Source organism: Aquarana catesbeiana, linkage group LG06 (genome assembly GCF_042186555.1).
Source record: "Aquarana catesbeiana isolate 2022-GZ linkage group LG06, ASM4218655v1, whole genome shotgun sequence".
Taxonomy (NCBI): Eukaryota; Metazoa; Chordata; class Amphibia; order Anura; family Ranidae; genus Aquarana; species Aquarana catesbeiana.
In genome coordinates, this window is record NC_133329.1 from 416892619 (window position 1) to 416914504 (window position 21886).

General features: G+C 48.1%; 1 protein-coding gene across 13 annotated transcripts in view; it reads right to left on the minus strand.

Moving 5' to 3' along the window:
- The window catches only part of LOC141147337 (uncharacterized), a 110066-nt gene that overhangs the window by 19122 nt on the left and 69058 nt on the right, over positions 1 to 21886 (minus strand). For all 13 annotated transcript variants that reach the window (XM_073634575.1, XM_073634577.1, XM_073634576.1 and 10 more), the window contains one exon: positions 13703 to 13723. In XM_073634575.1, the coding sequence (XP_073490676.1) occupies positions 13703 to 13723 (21 nt within the window). The remainder of the gene's footprint in view (positions 1 to 13702; positions 13724 to 21886) is intronic.

Sequence of the window (21886 nt, forward strand, 5' to 3'; positions counted from 1 at the left end):
ATGTATGAAGGACATAAAATAATAATTACATAAAAATCCAGCATGCATGAGGACAAAGGGGACATTCACAGCATATTACAATCATGGTAATTAGGGAATGAGGAAAGAAATACAATATATTAGCAAACATTCAATACAATAAAATGTAATATAAAAGGATAAAAATCTTACCTTCATATACTCCTTCTGTAGGACCTGGATGATGGCAGAACAGGTCTCTGGGATAATGATCCCCAGAGCCTGGGGGGAGATGCCTGTCGAGAACTTAAGGTCCTGCAGACTTCTCCCTGTCGCCAAGTACCGCAGGGTAGCGACCAACCTCTGCCCCGGAGTGATGGCTTGCCTCATGCAGGTATCCTGCCTGCTGATATAGGGGGTCAGCGAAGCCAACAAACGGTGAAACACGGGGTCCGTCATCCGGAGAAAGTTCCTGAAATCATCAGGATTATTCTCACGGATCTCACGGAGCAAAGGCATATGAGAGAACTGGTCACGCTGAAGCAACCAATTCTTGGTCCATGAACTCCTCCCCACCCTGTTCATGGACTGGACTTGTGTCAAGGTCAGGACCCCAACACCAAGCCCCCGCACAGCACGAACTCTACGAGGAGTATGCATACGAAACATGGCTAGAAAACGGTCGGCTGCTCAGAACAAAGTAACAGAACGCACTGAAGAACAGCAAGGCCTGTGAAGAGCGACCTGAAAAACAGTAACGAACGAACAGGAATACAATGACTAAGTCACGCGGAACTTGCTGCACGTACTGAAGAGCAGATACAAACCCACAAGCACAAACTGAACCGCAGAAAACGATCTGAAAGCCATGAGTCTGAAAAAGCGCGAATCGTCTCTCACCAAACTTTTACTAACACGAGATTAGCAAAAGGAGCCCAAAGGGTGCCACGCTTGGTTCTGAACCGGCCTTTTCTAGTCTCGTCGTACGTGGTGTACGTCACCGCGTTGTTGGCGATCGGAAATTCCGACAACTTTGTGTGACCGTGTGTACGCAAAACAAGTTTGAGCCAACATCCGTCTGAAAAAATCCTAGGATTTTGTTGTCGGAATGTCCGATCAATGTCCGACCGTGTGTACGGGGCATTAGTCCTCACAGTTACTCTTGGTGGGCGCAGGAATGGGCTCTGCTGTGAAATATTAGATCAAGAATTGTAATTATCCTGGACATAGGTGGAGTGACGATAGGGGGCACCCAGCAGAAGGTATCCGCATATGCGGACGATATGATGTTTTCGCTCATAAGTGATAAATGGGGAGTACTCAGAATGGTCAGGGGTGGGTAGTGGGGTGCCCCAGGGTTCTGTGCTGGGACCAATCCTATTTAATTCATAAACGACCTGGAGGATGGGATAAACAGTTCAATCTCTGTATTTGCAGACGATACTAAGCTAAGCAGGGCAATAACTTCTCCGCAGGATGTGGAAATCTTGCAAAAAGATCTGAACAAATTAATGGGGTGGGCGACTACATGGCAAATGAGGTTCAATGTAGAAAAATGTCAAATAATGCATTTGGGTGGCAAAAATCTGAATGCAATCTATAGACTGGGGGGAGAACCTCTGGGGGGATCTAGGATGGAAAAGGACCTGGGGGTCCTAGTGGATGATAAGCTCAGCAATGACATGCAATGCCAAGCTGCTGCTAATAAAGCAAACAGAATATTGGCATTAAAAAGGGGATCAACTCCAGAGATAAAACGATAATTCTCCCGCTCTACAAGACTCTGGTCCGGCTGCACCTGGAGTATGCTGTCCAGTTCTGGGCACCAGTCCTCAGGAAGGATGTACTGGAAATGGAGCGAGTACAAAGAAGGGCAACAAAGCTAATAAAGGGTCTGGAGGATCTTAGTTATGAGGAAAGGTTGTGAGCTCTGAACTTATTCTCTCTGGAGAAGATACGCTTGAGAGGGGATATGATTTCATTATATAAATACCGTACTGGTGACCCCACAATATACAAATACCGGACTGGTGACCCCACAATATATAAATACTGTACTGGTGACCCCACAATATATAAATACCGGACTGGTGACCCCACAATATATAAATACTGTACTGGTGACCCCACAATATATAAATACCGGACTGGTGACCTCACAATATATAAATACCGGACTGGTGACCCCACAATAGGGATAAAACTTTTTCACAGAAGAGAGTTTAATAAGACTCGTGGCCACTCATTACAATTAGAAGAAAAGAGGTTTAACCTTAAACTACGTAGAGGGTGATTTACTTTTAAGAGCGGCAAGGATGTGGAATTCCCTTCCACAGGCGGTGGTCTCAGCGGGGAGCATTGATAGCTTCAAGAAACTATTAGATAATCACCTGAATGACCACAACATACAGAGATATATAATGTAATATGACATATAATCACACAACATACAGAGATATATAATGTAATATGACATATAATCACACAACATACAGAGATATATAATGTAATATGACATATAATCACACAACATACAGAGATATATAATGTAATATGACATATAATCACACAACATACAGGATATATAATGTAATATGACATATAATCACACAACATACAGAGATATATAATGTAATATGACATATAATCACACAACATACAGAGATATATAATGTAATATGACATATAATCACACAATATACAGAGATATACAATGTAATACTGACATATAATCACACACATAGGTTGGACTTGATGGACTTGTGTCTTTTTTCAACCTCACCTACTATGTAACTATGTAAATCCCTTGATCTCCTTGCCAAATCTTCTCCATGAATTTCATAGGTATGGCACTTTATCAAATTTGAAGATTAATTTTAATAAGTTCGAGGCGATGGGGGTGGGTGTAAGACAGTCTCAGCTTATTCAACTCCAGACTAGCTTTAAATTTAAGTGGACAACAACGGCATTGAGATACCTAGGTACGTATATCCCCCCGATATATCTCAAATATTCAACTTGATTTTCCACTTTTACTGAAAGACACAAGGACATTACTTAATAAATGGCATACCGGGTTACACTCTTGGTTTGGGAGGTGCAGCATCATTAAGATGTGCATTCTTCCCAAATATTTGTACCTCCTGCAGGCCTTACCAATCCACATACCTTCTAAATATTTCAATCAGGTCGCAAAAATGTTCTCTGATTTTATCTGGGCCCATAAACGACCGAGATTGAATAGACGGCAACTCTCATTCCCTAAAATTTATGGTGGATTGGCGGTGCCTGATATACGAAAATATCAGCAGGCGACGCATTTAACTAGGCTTATTGACTGGAATCGCCATCAAACAACCAAACGATGGCCAAGGCTGGAACAGTCTCAAAGTAACATTTCACTTATCAGGACACCCTGGTGTTATCCATCAATCTCAAACGACATAAAGAATCATCCGTTGGTGGGGTTGACTGTGCGGATTTGTTCATCGTTGTTTTCTAAGTTTTCGCTTACGTCAATTCACTCTCCACTCTATCCGATCCTAGGGAATCCTGCATTCCCTCCAGGAATCCAGGACTCAGTCTTTTACTCCCTGAGGCAAGATGGGTACTTTTAGGCATCGCATTTTATTACCCAGGGTAACTGGTCTTCCCTATCAGAGATTATGGACGTAACGGGTCTTTTCAAGTTGGACTGCTGGAGAGCTCTCCGACTGACTCATTTTCTACGATCTTTGCCTTCTCCTGACGAGTTTGGCCAAAATCTTACTAGATACGAGACCTATTGTTCAGCAGAAGGTGTCCTGCCGCATGCCCTGTCGGCTGTATACCAGCTATTGATTACGCCACCTGAGGACTATCAGCTGCCATGTCTTAGTGCATGGGAGATAGACTTTGGGCATAAGTTTACGGCACGTTAATGGCAAAACATCCTTATTTTCACATATGGGTCCTCTATGTGCACTAAGATACAGGAGACAAACTTTAAAATTGTCACCAGATGGTATAATACTCCTGCAAAATTGCAAAAGATCTACCCCTCTTCTTCTGGTCGGTGTTGGAGATGCCAGGAAGATAGGGGAACACTTCTCCATGTTATCTGGGCATGTCCAAAATTACAACAGTTTTGGAAAACGATCCAACAAGTAGCTCAAAACGTTACGGGATGTCTAATTCCGAATGACCCGGCCTTTTTCCTGCTTCATGCATCTAACATTCCAAGTAAAAGCTATAAAAAATCAATTCTTTGCCATCTTTTTGATGCAGCGAAAACATGCATCCATTTATGCTGGAAGTCTACACAAGCTCCCTCTATAGGCCTGTGGTTTAAAAAAGTAGAGGAAATTAAGAAGATGGAGGATCTTATCCTTACAAAACGTCATCAAAGGGAACGATATGCCAAGACATGGTCAGCTTGGGATGTGTTTGTTTTTTCTGACGAGGGACGGTTCTTGTTTGAGGGCGACATGGTAAACTAAATTAAAGAGGACTTCATAAGGTCACATGGTGGATCGCGGTGGAGACATATAGATCTCTCTTGAATTTTTAGCAATTTGAGAGGGGAGCATTCGCCGCCTCCAATCTTTCCCCTTGGGGTGGTCCCCCCCCCCCCTTTTTTTGTTAATTTATTTATTTATTTTTTATTATTATTTCCTTGTTTATCTATATTTTCTTTTTTTATGGTTGCGGTTATTCCCCTAACTCTTGGTACTTTATTTCTGTTTTTAACAGTTTTTTCTTCTTTTTTTTTTTTTTTTTTTTCTTTTTTTCTTCTTTAATTTTTTTTGTATAGTTAATTTGGAAAATTTGAGGCCGGAACATCGGGATAAGTATTGCAATCGGTTACAATCAGATAAAATAGATACCTAGGCATAGAGAAACAGTTGCATTATCTGCATTGTAACGAGCCCCTTGCTCGCTCGGTTCCACTCTCCCGACACTCCTCTGCAGCTATTGAATCAGATTGCAACGTCTGATGGTTCGGTCATCCAATGCTCCGGGATTAGAACTACAGCTATGTGCCGTTCTAACCCAGTTGTGATAGCTCAGAACAAACACCAGGCAGGCTGTATGTAAGTTCAAACAGGAATCTCTCTTTTATTGCAAAATACAGGCTTTTATACACTCAAAGTGGAGGTGCAGACCTCCTGCTCATATTACTCTAACAATACAGCTGTAACCTAATTAACCTAATTAACATGGGCTAATTCATATAAAAACAGTGCAGCGCTGGACAGAAATAAATAAATTATAAGCAAAGTAAATAAAAACAGTGTAAGTGAAATAATAGTGAAAAATCAACACTACATACAATGGAATGTGTTTAAATTCTCAAACCAAAAAATAGTGGAAAAATAGTAAAAACATAGTGAAAGATAATTCCAAAACAGTAAAAGAGTCCAAAAAAAGTCCAAACTTGATTGCATATACAAAGAGCCTGTTTAAAGAATCCCTGTATAGTATTCCAAGTGAAAAGTGCTTCCCATCACCAGGTGTAAGGAAATGGAGGCTTACCAGAAAGCCTGCGACCGCCCTTACTCAGGGGGGTCAATACAGGCTTAGTAGATCACAGAAGAAATCACAATAGAGTGTGTACTGATGGTCCTTGACCCTCCTTCTTCGTTCACAGGAATATCTTTAATGGCGGCTGATAACGCTCCAGATAATCAAGTGACAGGGTAACTTGAAAAATCAGGCAAAACTACATCCAATCTTCAGGCTTAATAAACGCCTAATAAAGAATATGTTTGTCCGTCCTTTCCTTAAAGTATATTTAATGGCAGCTGAAGATCTTGAGTGTCTATCTGGCAGGACCCCTCTCTCTGTGCAGTCCTGCCAGATAGACACTCAAGATCTTCAGCTGCCATTAAATAGGAATGATTTATATGCCTAGTCTGTAACTGAATTCTGAAAGGTTACTTAATTTTTGTGTTAGAAGGGCAATGTTAGCCTGATATATTTGAATTGTTGGTATTTCTTATTGCAATATATATGTATATTCCATGAGGATGTGCTTTGTGTTCTCGTGCCTTTTGAAACAAATAAAAGATTAAAAAAAAAAAAGAATTCTAATTACACGTCCCTGTTGAACAGGGGCAGAAAAATTGGGCCTTAGGCACTGGTGCTGGTGCTACAACACTGCAACCCCTCACAGACACTCTAGTTGGAATGCAGGAACGAGCCCTGCTGCAAAGTATTGCATCAAAAATTGTAATTACACGCCCCTGTTAGACAGGGGCAGAAAAATTGTGCCTTAGGCACTGGTGGCGGCGCCCAGAACCAAAAATGTTCTTACAAGCTATCAGCGTGATGATTGAGGAGGAAGAGGATAATTACTCAGGATAGTCACTCAGCATCAGCATAGGCAGTCTTTGAAGGGATCTGAGATTTCAAAAAAATTATTCGGTTACATCAGAATCAGGTGCTTGGTAGCTGGTGGTGATCCAAGACTGATTCATTTTTATGAAGGTCAGTCGATCGACCGAGTCGGTGGACAGACGCACCCTGTGATCGGTTACCACGCCTCCAGCAGCACTGAATGTGCGTTCCGAAAGAACGCTGGATGCAGGACAGGCCAGTAGCTCAATTGCATACTGTGCAAGCTCTGGCCAGTGATCCATCCTCAAGACCCAGTAACCCAGAGGATTTTCGGTGGGAAAGGTGTCCAAGTCTGCTCTTGCCCCTAGGTATTCCTGCACCATGTAAAACAGACGCTGGCGATGGTTGCTGGAACCGATCATACCTTGGGGCTGCAGACTAAAAAATAGTCTGTGTCACGGGCATGGCCAGAGCGGAGGCTGTTGGAGAGGACTGTGTGCAAGCCTGTTGCCCACCGATTATGGGCCCTAGCATTTGAGGTGAATGAGAAATCCAGTCTGAACTGTATTAATCGGACTCAGTCATGTATATATTGTATGGGGACTCCTTACTGTATATTTGTGTCCCTGAAGAGGGAGGGGGGATTCCTCCAGCAGCCCCCTGCTGATAAGACTGATTCATTCTGCTGGGACACATCCTGTGAGGAGATGCTGGTGTTATCAACATGTGTTTATGTTAATTGAGAGAGCTGATCACATTAGCCACCAGCCCTGGCTAATAGACGAATGGTCTAGGCTGAGGAGGGGGGAGATTGTTGTTTGTATTGTTAATTGTATTAATGTGTGAAGCTCGGTGCCCACAAGACTGTCATCTGGTCTGGGTACATTTTGTAGTAAATTAGGTCATGTTAATTAGGTTAGCTTTGAGTCATCCCTGATATAAAAAGGTCTGTGAGATCTCAAAATAAAGGCAGTTCTGATGTACTCCAAGACTGGTGTTGTCTAGTTCTTGGGGTTCCTATAGCCAGATCCATTGGACTCGTGTTCCAGAACTTAGGAAGCGGTATATGACGGAAGCACTCAAGCGGAGTGTGGGGCGTTCCGTGACATTGGTGGCAAGCAGCGGGAAAGCTTCCTGAAGTCTGAAGTCTGGGACATCCAAACCTCCAACTGGATCCAAGATCAGCATAGCAGACTTCAGTCACCCCAGCGGAGATATGGACCTGGCATCAGAATTCCCGGGGCTGCTGCGGATCATCCTTTCAACGTACACCAGGACTGTGTCTGAGGATGAATACCTGGAGCTCAGGCAGCTGATTCGGGTGGAGCTCTGGATTGCAGCCCTCCGTCTCGCTGGTATAAAACAGGGCAAGTGCTTTCCAACCCAAGAGCAACGGGCCAGTGACCAACGGGCATTGCGGATGGCATTCCTGGGAGAGCAGCCCCAGGAGCAATGGGTGACTGAGTTGGACAGGTTGGTCCAGCAGGAGATAGAGCTGGACAATCGATATCGGGCTCTGCAATGGCACGCAGAGGAGGGATATTTAGGGGAGACAACAGAATGCTCTCCGGAGGGATATGACTTTGGCGGCCCTGGATTGCTGTGGGAGAACCTTACAGATCTTTTTATGTTTGGCGATGAAGGGGAGCCTGACCTTGAGGACATGAGAGACTATAGAGAGTCTATGCTCGGTCTTGCAGGGGTCTCAGAGCTCAAACCTGATCTGGACCATTTGCTAAGGAAGGAGCAGCATCTGGAAAGGGCATACAGGAAACTGCTAGAACAAGTTCAGCAGCATGCCAGAGAATCGGCAGTGGAAAATCCGGAGATTGCCGTCCCCAAACCTGAAGTGCTGACAACAGGGCAGAGCTCTGCTAACCTCTGTCCAGAAATGATAACATCTTCTGGGTTCCATGGACAGGAGATGGTGAACCCCTATTCTCCGACATCAGTTGCAGAGACATGGGATTTGATAGACTTTTCTGCTGAGGAAGAACAACCTGATGAGCCTCCAGCAGAAGAGCTGCTATCAGGGCCAAAGTTCACTGTGTTCTGCCCAGCACCAACAGTGGCTTCGGCCTTCCTGAGAGAAGAGGTAGTCGGCCTTTCTCCCACAACACTGACAGGGACATGTGATTTTCTGCCAGCAGCATCTATGGAGTTAAAACAAACTTCTCCAGCTGAAGATCTGGTAACTGAACAGAGGGTCCAAGACCTCTGTCCCACACTTTTACCACTTCCAGAGACTGGGGATTTAATAGACATTTCTGTAGAGGAGGAATCACCTAGCAAACCCCCAGCAGAAGTGCTGGCAACCGGACAGAGGGTCCAAGACCTCTGCCCCACACCTGCAGCAATTGTGGAGGCTCAGGGTGAGAAGATGGCAATCACTTCCCAGCAGCAGATACAGGGGGAGAATGGAGAGGAGGTGTGTGTTGTCCCTCCCCAACAGTTGGTCAGGGTGGAGGAAGTGGGCTTTCCTCCCCAGCAAAGATCCGTGTACCTGGGAGACAGTACCATCGACATGTCGTCCCAGCAGCCAGATGAGGGAATGGAAAAGGAAGCAGCCGGCTCACCTCCCCAATGGCAGCTACACAGTTTGGGAGTGGAGGAAGCCAGCTGCCTGCCCCAACAGTTAGCCGGAGCAGAGGATGCGGAGTCCCCAGCAGAAGTGCTGGCAACAGGGCAGAGTGCTACCAACCTCTGCCCAGCACCGGCAACAACTACAGAGTTCCAGGGAGGCGGGGCAGTCGGCCTCCCTCCCCAACAGTTAGCCGGAACAGATGGTGTGGGGTTTCCAGCAGAAGGGCTGGCAACAGGGCCGAGGACTGCTGGACTCTGCCCTCAACTAACAGAGGATGGATTTCCTGTGAAGGTGGATGGAACTTCAGTCTCCACCTGTATACCCCAGGGATGCTGGGCAGTGGGCCCAGATCCCCAACAGCAGGATGGAGTGAGCCCAGACACCCTGTCTTCTCTCCAGCGGCAGATATGTTCTCTGAGAGAGGCAGAGGATGGCTGGGTGAGTAATGCACTGTTTGGGATGATTTGTTTGGGGTACTGTGTGGGTACAGGCAGTAGAGGGCTGGAGCTGTTTACTAACTTCGGAGTCAACCCGTCTGGGGTCTCCTCCTGTGTTAGTCTCCTGCCGAAAGGGGAGAAATGTCACGGGCATGGCCAGATCGGAGGCTGTTGGAGAGGACTGTGTGCAAGCCTGTTGCCCACCGATTATGGGCCCTAGCATTTGAGGTGAATGAGAAATCCAGTCTGAACTGTATTAATCGGACTCAGTCATGTATATATTGTATGGGGACTCCTTACTGTATATTTGTGTCCCTGAAGAGGGAGGGGGGATTCCTCCAGCAGCCCCCTGCTGATAAGACTGATTCATTCTGCTGGGACACATCCTGTGAGGAGATGCTGGTGTTATCAACATGTGTTTATGTTAATTGAGAGAGCTGATCACATTAGCCACCAGCCCTGGCTAATAGACGAATGGTCTAGGCTGAGGAGGGGGGAGATTGTTGTTTGTATTGTTAATTGTATTAATGTGTGAAGCCCGGTGCCCACAAGACTGTCATCTGGTCTGGGTACATTTTGTAGTAAATTAGGTCATGTTAATTAGGTTAGCTTTGAGTCATCCCTGATATAAAAAGGTCTGTGAGATCTCAAAATAAAGGCAGTTCTGATGTACTCCAAGACTGGTGTTGTCTAGTTCTTGGGGTTCCTATAGCCAGATCCATTGGACTCGTGTTCCAGAACTTAGGAAGCGGTATATGACAGAAGCACTCAAGCGGAGTGTGGGGCGTTCCGTGACAGTCTGAACGCATCGGTCAGACGGCCACCTTCTCCACTGCTCCTTCTTTGACTGACCGAAGCCTCAGCAACACGTTGTCCAGAAACAGGAGTTTGTAACCTCCCAGTCTCTGGGAACGCGTTGCACAGACCTTTCTGCAAGGCCTCCCGAAGATGTTTCACCCTCTGCTCCCTCTGCGATGGCAAGATAAGGTCCGCAACCTTACCCTTGTAACGTGGATCAAGGAGGGTTGCCAGCCAGTATTGGTCCTTCTCCTTGATACCACAAATACGGGGATACTTTTGCAGGCTTTGCAGGATCAGGGAGGCCATGCAGCGTAGGTTTGCTGAGGCATTCGGTCCGGAGTCCTCTGGGTCACTAAGGACGACATGATCCGCAGCCACCTCCTCCCAGCCACGTACAAGTCCATGGGTTTCTGGGGACTGTAAATGATCCCTCAAAGACTGCTGCTGATGCTGAGTGCCAGGCTCCACCTCCATACTGACACAATCTTCCTCCTCCTCCTCCTCCTCCTCGTCCTCTTCCTGTGTGATCGGCGGGCACGCAGGAACACTGTCTGGATAAAGGGGGCCTTGAGAGCTAAGGAAGTCCTCCTCTTCCTGCCTCTGTTCTGCCTCAAGTGCCCTGTCCATTATTCCACACAGTGTGTGCTCCAAAGGGTGGACAAGGGGGACAGTGTCACTGATGCATGCACTGTCACTGCTCACCATCCTCGTGGCCTCCTCAAATGGTGACAGGACAGTGCATGCATCCCTGATCATGGCCCACTGGCGTGGGGAAAAAAAACCAAGCTCCCCGACCCTGTCCTGGTGCCATAGTCACACAGGTACTCATTGATGGCCCTCTGCTTCGTGTGCAGCCGCTGCAGCATGGCCAACGTTGAGTTCCACCTGGTGGGCATGTCACAGATTAGGCGGTTCTTGGGCAGGTTAAACTCCTTTTGGAGGTCCGCCAGTCAAGCACTGACATTATATGACCGGCGGAAATGCATACAGACTTTCCTGGCCTGCCTCAGGACATCCTGTAAGCCCGGGTACCTGCCCAAGAACCGCTGCACCACCAAGTTAAGGACGTGAGCCAAACAGGGCACATGGGTCATTTGTCCCTGTCGGAGGGCGGAGAGGAGGTTGGTGCCATTGTCGCAAACCACCATTCCTGCCTTAAGTTGGCATGGTGTCAACCACCTCTGAACCTGCCCCTGCAGAGCTGACAGAACCTCTGCCCCAGTGTGGCTCCTGTCCCCCAAGCATACCAGCTCAAGCACCGCATGGCATCTTTTGGCCTGAGTACTTGCGTAGCCCCTTGAACGGCTACGGAGCACCGCTGGTTCCGAGGACAAAGCACAGGAAGAGGCCATGGAGGAAGAAGAAGAGGAGGGGGTGGAGGAGAGAGGTGTGGCAGAATCACCACTAGTAGAATTTTGGAGGCGTGGTGGCAGAACAACCTCCAACACTACTGCACCTTGTCCTGCATCCTTCCCAGCTGCCAGCAGAGTCACCCAATGCGCCGTGAAACTTAGGTAACGTCCCTGTCCATGCCTGCTGGACCATGAGTCAGCGGTAATATGCACCTTACCGCTGACCGCCCTGTCCAGCGAGGCATGGACATTGCCTTCCACATGCCGGTAGAGAGCCGGAATCGCCTTCCGTGAGAAAAAGTGGCGTTTGGGAACCTGCCACTGAGAAACCGCACATTCCACAAACTCACGGAAGGGGGCAGAGTCTACCAACTGAAAAGGCAGCAGTTGAAGTGCTAGCAATTTTGCCAAGCTAGCATTCAACCGCTGGGCATGTGGATGGCTGGGAGCAAACTTCTTTCGGCGGTGCAGCAGCTGGGGCAGGGAAATTTGCCTGGTACAATCTGACGTCGGTGTACCAAAAGCAGATTGCCCACAAGTACTTGGCTGTGACACACCTAATTCTACACCTTCATTCCTCTCAGTGCAGGTCTCAGAGAGGACTGAAGGTATAGTGGGGTTGGAGATCTCAGCTGATGAGGAGCAAGGAGAGATCCTCTTTGTTCTTTGGTGTGGGTCTTTTAGATACGCTTGCCAACGAACTGCATGGCAAGTCAACATATGTCTGGTCAAGCATGTGGTACCCAAGCGGGAGATGTTTTGGCCACGTGAGATACGCTTGAGACATATGTTGTAAATAGCAGCGGTGCGATCTGATGCACTCATCTCAAAAAAAGGCCCACACCAAAGAACTTTTTGAATAACGCGCAGAGACTGCAGCGCCCTGCACATGTGGAGCTTTGGGGTGTGATTCAGTCAATGTGCTGCCCTTAGGCTGGCCCCTGGAGGGCATCTTGCCTCGTTGGTGATGTGCCGCCTCCTCCTCCTCCTCTCTCCTATCAGGCACCCACGTTGAGTCAGTGACCTCATCATCCCCTCCCTCCTCATCACTGGAGCAAACCTGGCAGTATGCTGCAGCAGGGGGAGCATGACTGCCAGATTGCTGTCCTTCTTGGGCACCCCCTCTGTCCGTGCTCGTGTTACTGCCTTCATCGAGCTCAGTATCGTCATCAGAGCCTTCCAAACGCTGGGCATCCTCCTGGAGCATGTACCCAACACTGTGGTCAAACAGTTCGAGGGACTCCTCAGGAGGACATGGTGGAGCTAGGGAAGGAGTCACTGATGACATTGAGCCGAGGGAAGAGGCCGCTGCTTTGCCAGACAAAGCACCCTGGGCATGGGTGAGAGAGGATGAGGAGGATGAGGACGGCTTGGTCATCCACTCGACCAAGTCTTCCGCATGTTGCGGCTCAACATGGCCAGCTGCCGAAAAAAAGGCCAAGCGTGTCCCATGGCCACGTGCTGATGAGGATGCACCGTCTCCACGACCAGCACTAGACACAGAGCCTGCTTGCCCTCTCTTATTGGCTTGTGACTGTCTGCCTCTCCTTCTTGGCCTTCCAGACATACTAATGGCCTGTAGCTGCACTAAGCTGGGATATATATATATACCGATTATACTGCAGCTAGCAGAATCAACTGCCTGCCTGGAGTATTATTAGTATGATAACCCCTGCACTTGTCTTCAGGTAGCTATAATGTAGGTGAGACTGTGCAGGGTACACAGTACAGTAGCTGGAAATACTGTAAAAACACCTGCCTGTCAGTATATTAGGAAGAGAAGAAAAGGATCTAGCTAAACTGAATACAGTGTATATATATATATATACAACACCTGGGATGCATATATATACACACAATACACTGTAACTAACTGACTCGACCTGCCTGCCTGTCTCTCTCTCTCTCTCTATCTCTGAACACCGGAACACACTGCACAGGGCCGACGTGCAGGCAGCCTTATATAGTGTGGGGCGTGTACTAAATCCCCTGAGCCATAATTGGACAAAGCCTCCTTGGCTTTGGCCAATTACGGTTCTCTGTTCAGGCGGCGCTGTGATTGGCCAAGCATGCGGGTCATAGTGTATGCTTGGCCAATCATCAGCCAGCAATGCACTGCGATGCCGCAGTGAATTATGGGCCGTGACGCACCACACGAATTTAGCGCGAACGTCCCATATCGTTCGTAATTCGGCGAATGCTCATCCCTAGCCATGAGACAAACGGACATATATCTGATGACGTGTACTTACCTTCATATACATGTGGACGCACTGTGTGAAGATAAAAGAAAATCACATTATTAGGAATTGTTTTCAGAATATTACATCGAACGTCTGATGGAAATTCTGATTATAGGTCCTACTGTCCATTCACTATGTCCATTGGCTGGGATTCTGCCTCAGTGGTTCTAGATCATATAGGTCAGGGTCTAGATCATATAGGTCCGGGTCTAGATCATATAGGTCCGGGTCTAGATCATATAGGTCAGGTTCAGGTCTCATGTTCTAATCTAGACCATTCTCTGTAAATGCCAGGTTCAGATATGTCCCCAAACATTCTAAGCAAAGGGCCAGTTTACTGTCCTTCAGACTTTAGAGGGGCCGGAGTGGCCAGTGGGAGTAAAACAATTACATAGCATCTGTGGTCAGTGGGAGGAATAGTGCCCCATTATTGATATCAGTGGGAGGAATAGTGCCCCATTATTGATATCAGTGGGAGGAATAGTGTCCCATCATTGGTGTCAGTGGGAGGAATAGTGCCCCATTATTGATATCAGTGGGAGGAATAGTGCCCCATTATTGATATCAGTGGGAGGAATAGTGTCCCATCATTGGTGTCAGTGGGAGGAATAGTGCCCCATTATTGATATCAGTGGGAGGAATAGTGCCCCATTATTGATATCAGTGGGAGGAATAGTGCCCCATTATTGATATCAGTGGGAGGAATAGTGCCCCATTGTTGATATCAGTAGGAGGAATAGTGCCCCATTATTGATATCAGTGGGAGGAATAGTGCCCCATTATTGATATCAGTAGGAGGAATAGTGCCCCATTATTGATATCAGTGGGAGGAATAGTGCCCCATTATTGATATCACTGGGAGGAATAGTGCCCCATTATTGATATCACTGGGAGGAATAGTGCCCCATTATTGATATCAGTAGGAGGAATAGTGTCCCATTATTGATATCAGTGGGAGGAATAGTGCCCCATTATTGATATCAGTAGGAGGAATAGTGCCCCATTATTGATATCAGTAGGAGGAATAGTGCCCCATTATTGATATCAGTGGGAGGAATAGTGCCCCATTATTGATATCAGTGGGAGGAATAGTGCCCCATTATTGATATCAGTGGGAGGAATAGTGCCCCATTATTGATATCAGTGGGAGGAATAGTGCCCCATTATTGATATCAGTGGGAGGAATAGTGTCCCATCATTGGTGTCAGTGGGAGGAATAGTGCCCCATTATTGATATCAGTGGGAGGAATAGTGCCCCATTATTGATATCAGTGGGAGGAATAGTGTCCCATCATTGGTGTCAGTGGGAGGAATAGTGCCCCATTATTGATATCAGTGGGAGGAATAGTGCCCCATTATTGATATCAGTGGGAGGAATAGTGCCCCATTATTGATATCAGTGGGAGGAATAGTGCCCCATTGTTGATATCAGTAGGAGGAATAGTGCCCCATTATTGATATCAGTGGGAGGAATAGTGCCCCATTATTGATATCAGTAGGAGGAATAGTGCCCCATTATTGATATCAGTGGGAGGAATAGTGCCCCATTATTGATATCACTGGGAGGAATAGTGCCCCATTATTGATATCACTGGGAGGAATAGTGCCCCATTATTGATATCAGTAGGAGGAATAGTGTCCCATTATTGATATCAGTGGGAGGAATAGTGCCCCATTATTGATATCAGTAGGAGGAATAGTGCCCCATTATTGATATCAGTAGGAGGAATAGTGCCCCATTATTGATATCAGTGGGAGGAATAGTGCCCCATTATTGATATCAGTGGGAGGAATAGTGCCCCATTATTGATATCAGTGGGAGGAATAGTGCCCCATTATTGATATCAGTGGGAGGAATAGTGCCCCATTATTGATATCAGTGGGAGGAATAGTGCCCCATTATTGATATCAGTAGGAGGAATAGTGCCCCATTATTGGTATCAGTGGGAGGAATAGTGCCCCATTATTGATATCAGTGGGAGGAATAGTGTCCCATTATTGATATCAGTAGGAGGAATAGTGCCCCATTATTGATATCAGTAGGAGGAATAGTGCCCCATTATTGATATCAGTGGGAGGAATAGTGCCCCATTATTGATATCAGTAGGAGGAATAGTGCCCCATTATTGATATCAGTGGGAGGAATAGTGCCCCATTATTGATATCAGTGGGAGGAATAGTGCCCCATTATTGATATCAGTAGGAGGAATAGTGCCCCATTATTGATATCAGTGGGAGGAATAGTGCCCCATTATTGATATCAGTAGGAGGAATAGTGCCCCATTATTGATATCAGTGGGAGGAATAGTGCCCCATTATTGATATCAGTGGGAGGAATAGTGCCCCATTATTGATATCAGTGGGAGGAATAGTGTCCCATTATTGATATCAGTAGGAGGAATAGTGCCCCATTATTGATATCAGTGGAATAGTGTCCCATTGTTGGTATCAGTGGGAGGAATAGTGCCCCATTATTGATATCAGTAGGAGGAATAGTGCCCCATTGTTGGTGTCAGTGAGAGGAAGAGGCACTCCGAGGGCCACATTCGGTCCATGGACAGCAGTTTCCGGGACCACTGGTCTAGATCACACACTCACCGGCCACTTTATTAGGTACACCTGTTCCATTGCTTGGTAACAGAAATTGCTATTCAGCCAATCACAGGGCAGCAACTCAAAACATTTAAAAAACAAAATGCGGTGAAGACGACTTGCTGCATCAGAATGGGGAAGAAAGGGGATCTGGGTGACTTTGAACGTGGGATGATTGGTTGTTGGTGGCAGACGGGCCGGTCTGAGGATTTCTGGGATTTTCACACACAACCATCTCTCGGGGATTACAGAGAATGGTGGGAAAGAGAAAATATCCAGTGATCGGCAGAGGAAAATGTATTGATGTGTGATGTCATCAGGTCACTATGGAGGAAAATCTCTGAGGAACGTTTCCAACACCCTGTTGTATCGATGCCACCAAGAATGAAGGCCAAAGGGGGTCCAACCCACTACTAGCAAGGGGGACCTAATAAAGGGGGTCCAACCCACTACTAGCAAGGGGGACCTAATAAAGGGGGTCCAACCCACTACTAGCAAGGGGGACCTAATAAAGGGGGTCCAACCCACTACTAGCAAGGGGGCCCTAATAAAGGGGGTCCAACCCGCTACTAGCATAGGGGTCCTAATAAAGGGGGTCCAACCCGCTACTAGCAAGGGGGACCTAATAAAGGGGGTCTAACCCACTACTAGCAAGGGGGACCTAATAAAGGGGGTCTAACCCACTACTAGCAAGGGGAACCTAATAAAGGGGGTCCAACCCACTACTAGCAAGGGGGACCTAATAAAGGGGGTCCAACCCGCTACTAGCAAGGGGGACCTAATAAAGGGGGTCTAACCCACTACTAGCAAGGGGGACCTAATAAAGGGGGTCTAACCCACTACTAGCATAGGGGTCCTAATAAAGGGGGTCCAACCCACTACTAGCAAGGGGAACCTAATAAAGGGGGTCCAACCCACTACTAGCATAGGGGTCCTAATAAAGGGGGTCCAACCCACTACTAGCAAGGGGAACCTAATAAAGGGGGTCCAACCCGCTACTAGCAAGGGGAACCTAATAAAGGGGGTCCAACCCACTACTAGCAAGGGGAACCTAATAAAGGGGGTCCAACCCGCTACTAGCAAGGGGGACCTAATAAAGGGGGTCTAACCCACTACTAGCAAGGGGGACCTAATAAAGGGGGTCTAACCCACTACTAGCATAGGGGTCCTAATAAAGGGGGTCCAACCCACTACTAGCAAGGGGAACCTAATAAAGGGGGTCCAACCCACTACTAGCATAGGGGTCCTAATAAAGGGGGTCCAACCCACTACTAGCAAGGGGGACCTAATAAAGGGGGTCCAACCCACTACTAGCATAGGGGTCCTAATAAAGGGGGTCCAACCCACTACTAGCAAGGGGAACCTAATAAAGGGGGTCCAACCCACTACTAGCAAGGGGGTCCTAATAAAGGGGGTCCAACCCGATACTAGCAAGGGGGACCTAATAAAGGGGGTCCAACCCACTACTAGCATAGGGGACCTAATAAAGGGGGTCCAACCCACTACTAGCAAGGAGGACCTAATAAAGGGGGTCCAACCCACTACTAGCAAGGGGGACCTAATAAAGGGGGTCCAACCCGATACTAGCAAGGGGGACCTAATAAAGGGGGTCCAACCCGATACTAGGAAGGGGGACCTAATAAAGGGGGTCCAACCCACTACTAGCAAGGAGGACCTAATAAAGGGGGTCCAACCCACTACTAGCAAGGGGGACCTAATAAAGGGGGTCCAACCCGATACTAGCAAGGGGGACCTAATAAAGGGGGTCTAACCCGCTACTAGCAAGGGGGACCTAATAAAGGGGGTCCAACCCGCCACTAGCAAGGGGGACCTAATAAAGGGGGTCTAACCCACTACTAGCAAGGGGGACCTAATAAAGGGGGTCCAACCCGCTACTAGCAAGGGGGACCTAATAAAGGGGGTCTAACCCACTACTAGCAAGGGGGACCTAATAAAGGGGGTCTAACCCACTACTAGCAAGGGGGACCTAATAAAGGGGGTCTAACCCTCTACTAGCAAGGTGGACCTAATAAAGGGGGTCCAACCCGATACTAGGAAGGGGGACCTAATAAAGGGGGTCCAACCCGCTACTAGCAAGGGGGACCTAATAAAGGGGGTCCAACCCACTACTAGCAAGGGGGACCTAATAAAGGGGGTCTAACCCACTACTAGCAAGGGGGACCTATTAAAGGGGGTCTAACCCACTACTAGCAAGGGGGACCTAATAAAGGGGGTCTAACCCACTACTAGCAAGGGGGACCTAATAAAGGGGGTCTAACCCACTACTAGCAAGGAGTACCTAATAAAGGGGGTCCAACCCGCTACTAGCAAGGGGGACCTAATAAAGGGGGTCTAACCCACTACTAGCAAGGGGGACCTAATAAAGGGGGTCTAACCCACTACTAGCAAGGGGGACCTAATAAAGGGGGTCCAACCCGCTACTAGCAAGGGGGACCTAATAAAGGGGGTCTAACCCACTACTAGCAAGGGGGACCTAATAAAGGGGGTCTAACCCACTACTAGCAAGGGGGACCTAATAAAGGGGGTCCAACCCACTACTAGCAAGGGGGACCTAATAAAGGGGGTCTAACCCACTACTAGCAAGGGGAACCTAATAAAGGGGGTCCAACCCACTACTAGCAAGGGGAACCTAATAAAGGGGGTCCAACCCGCTACTAGCATAGGGGTCCTAATAAAGGGGGTCCAACCCGCTACTAGCAAGGGGGACCTAATAAAGGGGGTCTAACCCACTACTAGCAAGGGGGACCTAATAAAGGGGGTCTAACCCACTACTAGCAAGGGGAACCTAATAAAGGGGGTCCAACCCACTACTAGCAAGGGGGACCTAATAAAGGGGGTCCAACCCGCTACTAGCAAGGGGGACCTAATAAAGGGGGTCTAACCCACTACTAGCAAGGGGGACCTAATAAAGGGGGTCTAACCCACTACTAGCATAGGGGTCCTAATAAAGGGGGTCCAACCCACTACTAGCAAGGGGAACCTAATAAAGGGGGTCCAACCCACTACTAGCATAGGGGTCCTAATAAAGGGGGTCCAACCCACTACTAGCAAGGGGAACCTAATAAAGGGGGTCCAACCCGCTACTAGCAAGGGGAACCTAATAAAGGGGGTCCAACCCACTACTAGCAAGGGGAACCTAATAAAGGGGGTCCAACCCGCTACTAGCAAGGGGGACCTAATAAAGGGGGTCTAACCCACTACTAGCAAGGGGGACCTAATAAAGGGGGTCTAACCCACTACTAGCATAGGGGTCCTAATAAAGGGGGTCCAACCCACTACTAGCAAGGGGAACCTAATAAAGGGGGTCCAACCCACTACTAGCATAGGGGTCCTAATAAAGGGGGTCCAACCCACTACTAGCAAGGGGGACCTAATAAAGGGGGTCCAACCCACTACTAGCATAGGGGTCCTAATAAAGGGGGTCCAACCCACTACTAGCAAGGGGAACCTAATAAAGGGGGTCCAACCCACTACTAGCAAGGGGGTCCTAATAAAGGGGGTCCAACCCGATACTAGCAAGGGGGACCTAATAAAGGGGGTCCAACCCACTACTAGCATAGGGGACCTAATAAAGGGGGTCCAACCCACTACTAGCAAGGAGGACCTAATAAAGGGGGTCCAACCCACTACTAGCAAGGGGGACCTAATAAAGGGGGTCCAACCCGATACTAGCAAGGGGGACCTAATAAAGGGGGTCCAACCCGATACTAGGAAGGGGGACCTAATAAAGGGGGTCCAACCCACTACTAGCAAGGAGGACCTAATAAAGGGGGTCCAACCCACTACTAGCAAGGGGGACCTAATAAAGGGGGTCCAACCCGATACTAGCAAGGGGGACCTAATAAAGGGGGTCTAACCCGCTACTAGCAAGGGGGACCTAATAAAGGGGGTCCAACCCGCCACTAGCAAGGGGGACCTAATAAAGGGGGTCTAACCCACTACTAGCAAGGGGGACCTAATAAAGGGGGTCCAACCCGCTACTAGCAAGGGGGACCTAATAAAGGGGGTCTAACCCACTACTAGCAAGGGGGACCTAATAAAGGGGGTCTAACCCACTACTAGCAAGGGGGACCTAATAAAGGGGGTCTAACCCTCTACTAGCAAGGTGGACCTAATAAAGGGGGTCCAACCCGATACTAGGAAGGGGGACCTAATAAAGGGGGTCCAACCCGCTACTAGCAAGGGGGACCTAATAAAGGGGGTCCAACCCACTACTAGCAAGGGGGACCTAATAAAGGGGGTCTAACCCACTACTAGCAAGGGGGACCTATTAAAGGGGGTCTAACCCACTACTAGCAAGGGGGACCTAATAAAGGGGGTCTAACCCACTACTAGCAAGGGGGACCTAATAAAGGGGGTCTAACCCACTACTAGCAAGGAGTACCTAATAAAGGGGGTCCAACCCGCTACTAGCAAGGGGGACCTAATAAAGGGGGTCTAACCCACTACTAGCAAGGGGGACCTAATAAAGGGGGTCTAACCCACTACTAGCAAGGGGGACCTAATAAAGGGGGTCCAACCCGCTACTAGCAAGGGGGACCTAATAAAGGGGGTCTAACCCACTACTAGCAAGGGGGACCTAATAAAGGGGGTCTAACCCACTACTAGCAAGGGGGACCTAATAAAGGGGGTCCAACCCACTACTAGCAAGGGGGACCTAATAAAGGGGGTCTAACCCACTACTAGCAAGGGGGACCTAATAAAGGGGGTCTAACCCACTACTAGCAAGGGGGACCTAATAAAGGGGGTCCAACCCACTACTAGCAAGGGGGACCTAATAAAGGGGGTCCAACCCGCTACTAGCAAGGGGGACCTAATAAAGGGGGTCCAACCCACTACTAGCAAGGGGAACCTAATAAAGGGGGTCCAACCCACTACTAGCAAGGGGAACCTAATAAAGGGGGTCCAACCCACTACTAGCAAGGGGAACCTAATAAAGGGGGTCCAACCCACTACTAGCATAGGGGTCCTAATAAAGGGGGTCCAACCCGATACTAGCAAGGGGGACCTAATAAAGGGGGTCCAACCCGATACTAGGAAGGGGGACCTAATAAAGGGGGTCCAACCCACTACTAGCAAGGAGGACCTAATAAAGGGGGTCCAACCCACTACTAGCAAGGGGGACCTAATAAAGGGGGTCCAACCCGATACTAGCAAGGGGGACCTAATAAAGGGGGTCCAACCCGATACTAGGAAGGGGGACCTAATAAAGGGGGTCCAACCCACTACTAGCAAGGAGGACCTAATAAAGGGGGTCCAACCCACTACTAGCAAGGGGGACCTAATAAAGGGGGTCCAACCCACTACTAGCAAGGGGAACCTAATAAAGGGGGTCCAACCCACTACTAGCAAGGGGAACCTAATAAAGGGGGTCCAACCCGCTACTAGCAAGGGGGACCTAATAAAGGGGGTCTAACCCACTACTAGCAAGGGGGACCTAATAAAGGGGGTCCAACCCGATACTAGCAAGGGGGACCTAATAAAGGGGGTCTAACCCGCTACTAGCAAGGGGGACCTAATAAAGGGGGTCCAACCCGCCACTAGCAAGGGGGACCTAATAAAGGGGGTCTAACCCACTAC